Consider the following 6,811-nt stretch of genomic DNA (forward strand, 5'->3'; position numbering starts at 1 on the left):
AGTAGGGAAGTGGCAACATTATCAAAGGGGATGTGATGGGCCGTGAGAAACAACAGGGGAACAATGAGGGGGAGAATAGAACCAATGGGTTTATTCTGCAGGAAGTTGGCATGGATCAGGTAGGCTCTGCAGACTCCTTTTTTTGTAATCAGTTAGTAGTCCTGGCTATCATCTTGGAAAATGTGTGAATTAGAAGACCTGCCCCATCAATATTAGTTTAAACAATAGTTAGAGATTGCTATAATCAGCCATTGTGGCAGACCTTGACACCACCCTTGGCTTTGTCAAGTCAAGTCCAGAGAGTTTATTGTCATGTGTCCCAGATAGGACAATGAAATTCTTGCTTGCTGCAGCACAACACGATATTTAGACATAAATACAGATCAGATCAGATCAGTGTGACCATATACCATAGAATATATATATATATATATATATATATATACACACATAAATAAACAGATAAAGTGCAATAGGCTGTATAGTTCATAGTTTGTTTGAAGTTGTGTTTAATAGTCTGATGGCTGTGGGGAAGTAGCTGTTCCTGAGCCTGGATGTTGCAGATTTCAGGCTCCTGTACCTTCTACGTGATGGCAGCGGAGAGATGAGTGTGTGGCCAGGATGGTGTGGATCCTTGATGATGCCGGCAGCCTTTTTGAGGCAGCGCCCATTGGCTGCCCATTGACTGTGCAAAATCATCAGCATTGGCAACACTGTGTCAGAGAGTTTGATATTCATCACCAAGAGTGGTATAATGACACACTAGTGACTGAACTGGATGAGTTGTGAAGAATATATCTGTCATAATTGGTTTGTGACAGAGAGGGAGTGAATCAATACAAGAGAGGCTTTTCGTAGATTCAGCCTCCTGAAAGATGTTCTGACATTGGCCTCAAAGACTATCACAAGGTTGTCAGGGGCTGAGGGAGCTCGTGTTGGTATGTCATTATTCTCCCCTTCAAAATGTGAACAGAAAACGAGCTCATCTGGAAGTGATGCACTATCGTCACCTTGTAGCCAGTAAATGATAATTGTCTAGTCAGAATCCATCTTCACCTAGAGAGAGCCTGATGGATATATAAAAATTAGGAATAAAGTTCATACTTAAATCAGCAACATGTGACGGAAATGACCCCAAAGATCTGTGTGGGAACAGAATATTTCATTAGTGAAAGCCACTTGTCAAGTTTGCTAACAACATGAATGTAGCTGCTTTATAAATGGTAAATATTAAAGCATTCAATTATAAAAATATTAATATATCAAGAAAATAGGCAGTATGAAGGCAAATTGATTTAAATGTGAGGTAATCGATGAAGAGCTTAAAAATAATAGAATAGTTTCGAAACATGAAAGGCTCGCAGGTTTGACAGTCTAAAGAGATCTAGTGGTCCATGCATACAGAATCATTAAAATGTTGTGAGAAAATACCAAAAATGAAGGCCCATGTGATGTAGGACTTTATATCTGGAGGACAAGCGTATAGCAAACCCAGAGTCAAGAAGGCTAGTTTGAAGGACTCGAGGATGAAGATCCGAGAAAGAGGCATTGCTATACTTGGAGGCAATGTAAATCATTAAGCAGTGGGTTAATAAGTGTATGAATTACCTGCTTAAAAGTAATCTTGGTTACTTACAGCAGTTATCTTGGCCTTATTAATTCAGGAGTTTATCATCTGCTACAATTTATAGCCTCACTTTATAAAGTTCAGATTTAGATTAAATAAGTGGTTTGTCTTCCTTTAGGAAGAATGTTGTGCCCCATGAATACCGCAAGCACTTTCCAGTTCAGATGAAAGACCACAATTCTCATGACGTTCTCCTCCTGTGCACTGCCTGCCACGCTGCTTCAAACTGTTACGACAACATCCTAAAGCAGCAACTGGCCCAGGACTTCAACGCGCCTATCGGTTGCGAAGAGAGCGTCCGGTTACTGGAGGACCCAGCCCGCAGGCAGGTGCGATCCGGAGCCCGGGCCTTGCTGCATGCCGACAGCCTTCCTGACTCTCGGAGAGATGAACTGCAATATACCCTAAAGGCCTTCTTTAATGTGGAGACATTGACTGATGAGTTGCTTGAAGAAGGAGCAGCACTAGAAACCAGGTGTGGTAATTCTTGATTCTGATGCAGTTACAAAGATAAGCATTCATGTTATACCTCTAACATGGTAACAATGTAGATTCATAGAGTGATGCAGCGTGGAAACAGGCCCTTCGGCCCAACTTGCCCACACCGGCCAAAATGTTCCAGCCACATTAGTCCCACCTACCCGTGCTTGGTACATATCCCTCCAAACCTGTCATATCCATGTACCTGTCTAACTGATTCTTAAATGTTGGGATAGTCCCTGCTTCAACTACCTCCTCTGGCAGCTTGTTCCATACACCCACCTGTGTGAAAATGTTACCTCTCAAAATACTTTATAAGGATCAGTAATAAACAAAACAGCCACATAAAGAATTAGGATTTTTGATCATAAAGTAGGTTTCAACAATTGTTTTTAAAGTGTGAATTGAAGGAAAGAGTGGGGAGAAGAATGGGTAGAAAATGTAAGTGTTGGGCCCATCTACACGAAGAAGGAAACATGGAAAGTGGAGATTTACAAGACGTCTTAGATGGAGGAAAGCAGAATTCCCAGAGTTGTTTTAGAGCAGGAGCAGATTGTGGAGTTAGGACAGAGTGAAGCCATGAGGCCAATGGTAAATATTTTAAAATTGAGGCATTGCTGTTCTCAGCAGAACAGAGCAGTGATGGAGAGGGTGAAAATTCAGATTAAAAACTACAACCACATGCTCCCTCTCACAGAGCCTTGCCTGGTGGGGCATGATGATTCTAGCAGTGGTCATAAGGAGCAAGCCATTTGGCTTGGATTGTGATGAAGTGTTGCTAAACCCATGTCTGTACATTGCAGTCCTGCTCTCATTTTTCTCTTGAAATCACTACCATCCTAATGAGAAAGGTTGCTGGTATATATCTCCTTTTTACATTGGAAGAATAAACCTCAAATTTAGAAATAAAAAAATATCATGTATCTTTAACATCCCAAAGTAATGTTGGTAATTTTTTTATTAATTGAAACGACCTACAATTTGCAACACAAAATCACATGTACAATCAAATGGACGTGTGGTGGTGTTTATGTCCATTCTACCTTATTTAATCTTTTCAGTGTAGGCTTGTTTCCTTTTTTCCTCCTCATATCTTTATCCAGTATCCACATTTCTATATCTTGCTCAAAAGATGGACAGAAAAGTCTCTACAGATCTCCTAATCCTTCATTGTGCTCCTCTGCCCTTCCCACAGGATATTCAACGAGAACCATATCCCCCACGGTCTGAAGGTGACACAGTCCTGTGCAATTGGCAGGCTCCGAGCCTTGATGTCTTTGGAGAAACGCTGGCGACAGCACTTCCTGGACTACATGCAGCCCCAGCACCTTCCACCCTTGTGGTCTGTGGACCACAATCACAAAAAGCTCCTCAGCAAGTATGGAGAAGATTTAACGGTTGAGCTGACGTGAAATGAGTTGTATGCCATCAATCTCAATTTTAGTATATTTTTACAAAAACTCCTCAAGATTATGAGCAATGAGATATATGAGAATTCATGTCTCAATCAGCTTGTAAGGTACTGGAAAGAACACGTTTTTGAAACCTTTTCAAGGACATGCTAGTACTAAAACATTGAACAGTTAAACGGAACACTAAGGCACCATGAAGCATTTAGATTTAAGAGGCTTGCTATGAAAATATAACACCCATTTAATACATCATGTCAAATTAAGATTTCTAACAAAAACTAAATAGGATTTTTTTTTTTAAATAAAATGTTTGCATGGGAAAAACAGAGTCTTTTGCTTGGAAGAGACACCAATTTGCAATGTGAGGAGTGATTTCTGTTGTTACCGTGCTGGGTTAATTCTGTGGGCTTGTCCTACTTAGATTTGGACATTATTGATGCTAGCCATTAACCTGGGCAAAACTCAACAGAATGTGGATGGGCATCTCAGATTCTGCAGTGTCCCATATTCACAGCCAGCTTGCAACTTCAGCTCTTTGGTATGTCATCTGTGCCAAAATATATGAGTAAAAATAGTTTGGTTATACAGTATATCACAAACTGAAAACTTCAGTGCAACAATGTCCTTTCCATTTTGCTTAGCATTGTGTTGCTGTAGCGTAAGGTATCTTCAGGAAAGCTATCTTGTCAGTTGTCCACCTGTCCTGCCCAGCACATCTTGGGTCAACACTGACTAGGGTTGGTGCATGTGCATCGGTTCTCCATCTCTGTCGCAAACTCATGCACACTGAAAGCATCACACTAGAGCCTTCAATAACTAAATGCAGCTGGTTTATAATACCAAACAAAATCATGCCTGGATGTTTTTGCAAACTCCTATCAGCAGATGTACCATATGAACAAATGGTTGTGTGAGACACTAAAGAACATCATTTTCATAATCTTGTTCTCTCCTTACTTCGAATATCACGACTGGAAAATAACAACAATAATGTGTGCCCCTTTAGGAGCTTTACCATCCTGGGAGGTCAACAAATCAGGCACGTGCCGTTAGGATAGGCAAGGTAGGCAGTGCCTACCCTGAATAAAATTATAAAATGGTAATTATTAAATATAAATAGCAAAGACATGGGAGAATTATGCTTACCTAAGAGATCGATCTCTTAGGTAGGCATAATTCTCCCGTGCCTTTCATCCGCAGTACATTTAAAACGCGGAAGTATGTGCTACTCGCGTGCCGTCGACTCTGCTTCAAGCCATCAGTGGCAACAGTCTATAATGGCAGCTGAAATTCTGCCTTTGCACCCTGGACTGCATGCATGTGCTGCGCAGCGCAAGTATCTTGGCGGGTTTTTCAAAGATGGATAATGATTATCTTAAGAGTTTCTCTAAGCAATCTTATGAGGAAAAGACCAAAATAATAAAAAAAATGGCAGACCAACGGCGGAACTTAAAGAACTTCAACAGCGCAAAGGAACAAAAATAATTAGAACATTTAAAACAGCTTGCTACAACAGGAAAGAGTGCTATGTGGTTGTATTTCAAGAAATAGAATGTGGTAAGTACATTTCTTTGAGCTATATGTTTTTAAATACTTTAGAAAATAAATTACTTTATAAAAGTCGACTGACAAATTACTTTATAAAAGTCGAAAGAACAATCTGCGCATGCGCGGTTTTCAAGATTTTTTTAAAAGCTGACTGACCAAAGATACCGACTACCTACCCTGACTAATTACTCACGGCACGTGCCTGTAACAAATATTAATGTCAAGCCACATGAAATATGTGGATTGATGACCACGGTCTAAAGAAGGTTTGAAGGAGCATCCTGAAGGGAAAATAAAAGATTTAGGAATGGCGTTTCAGACTCCACTTAGAAATCCCAGGTTATGGATAAAGTAATGGCTGTTGTGAATCCTCTTGGAGGAGGTTACCACAGAGCTAGAGAGGGACAAAACCCTGGAGACACTTGGAAAAACATAGCCCTCTATATTTAGTGGAGACTGTTGAGCAAATTACTTAATGCAAGATACAAGCTATTCTGCATCAGGCCAACAATTACTCTGACTGTTTACTACTGATTGTGAAGGTTGGAAGTTAAATCCTATTACGGTTACAAAGCAGAACTTAAGATGACTCTCCAGTCCAGACGGAAGAGAATACTGGGCTCTCAGGAGAACTGTCTTTTAATGAAATGTTTAATCAGACTTCATATGTCCTCTTGGTTGGCCTCAAAAACAAAACATGGAACTCTTTCGAAGAAGAAAATTTACCAGTAGCCTACCAGTTTTCTGGCTAAAATATATCTTTCAACCAATGCTATTAACATAGAAATACATTATTTGAACATAATCTCATAATTTTGAGCTTCTTGTACACAAATCGGCTGCTTGCAGTCTAACGATTAGAGTACGTAATTGACTGTAAAACACTTTGGAATATGCTGAGATTGTGAAAGACTGTATTTCAGGTATTTATTTGTTTGTATAGTTAAGGAATCAACAGCATTTTGTTTATTCCACTGGCTCTTGGTAGCTTACTTCCCCATGGAATCACTTTGCTTGCCATTCTGATAACTAATCTCAAAATGCCTAAGATTAGCTTTTGATAAACATAAGGTTTCTTGTGCTGGAATTAACTTGTAAATATATACTGTGTATGTGTGCAAGTACTTCTCCCATGGGAAACAAACCCTGTCATGTAATGCTATTAACAGTATTACCTGATATGCACTATTTCAAAGGTTTCCAATAGCATACACTGCCCTCCATAATGTTTGGGACAAAGACCCATCATTTATTTATTTGCCTCTGTACTCCACGATTTGAGATTTGTAATAGAAAAAATCACATGTGATTAAAGTGCACATTGTCAGATTTTATTGAATTATATTTTTTATACATTTTGGTTTCACCATGTAGAAATTACAGCTGTGTTTATACATAGTCCCCCCATTTCATGGCACCATAATGTTTGGGACACATGGCTTCACAGGTGTTTGTAATTGCTCAGGTGTGTTTAAATGCCTCCTTAATGCAGTTAATCCTTATTCGGTGGGCGGCGCGACTCGTCAGCAGCGGCCTCTGCAGTCCGTCTGTGTTTTATTATTTTTTGTCTCGTTTTTATGTCGTTTTTGTTATTTTTTTTGTTGGGGTATGTGTGTGGGGGGGGTGGGGGTGGTGTGGGGGGGAGGGGGTAACTTTACACAGTCTTATCTTTCCCCTGCATGGGAGACCCGACCTTTTCTTTGTCGGGTCTCCGTTGTCGTTGGGGCTGCAACGTGGAGCGGCC

The 6,811-nt window shown here is 40.1% G+C and overlaps 1 protein-coding gene across 2 annotated transcripts in view; it reads left to right on the forward strand.

Moving 5' to 3' along the window:
- Positions 1-4,093, forward strand: part of exd2 (exonuclease 3'-5' domain containing 2) — a 41,668-nt gene extending 37,575 nt beyond the window's left edge. The window contains exons 8-9 of one of the 2 annotated variants that reach the window (XM_033026786.1): positions 1,728-2,102; positions 3,303-4,093. In XM_033026786.1, coding sequence (XP_032882677.1) covers positions 1,728-2,102; positions 3,303-3,519 — 592 coding nt within the window. In that variant the 3' untranslated portion in view covers positions 3,520-4,093. The remainder of the gene's footprint in view (positions 1-1,727; positions 2,103-3,302) is intronic. The other variant, XM_033026787.1, reaches the window with a different exon arrangement.
- Positions 4,094-6,811: the final 2,718 nt, after the last annotated feature.

The sequence above is a fragment of the Amblyraja radiata genome, chromosome 9, assembly GCF_010909765.2.
Source record: "Amblyraja radiata isolate CabotCenter1 chromosome 9, sAmbRad1.1.pri, whole genome shotgun sequence".
In the NCBI taxonomy this organism is placed as follows: domain Eukaryota; kingdom Metazoa; phylum Chordata; class Chondrichthyes; order Rajiformes; family Rajidae; genus Amblyraja; species Amblyraja radiata.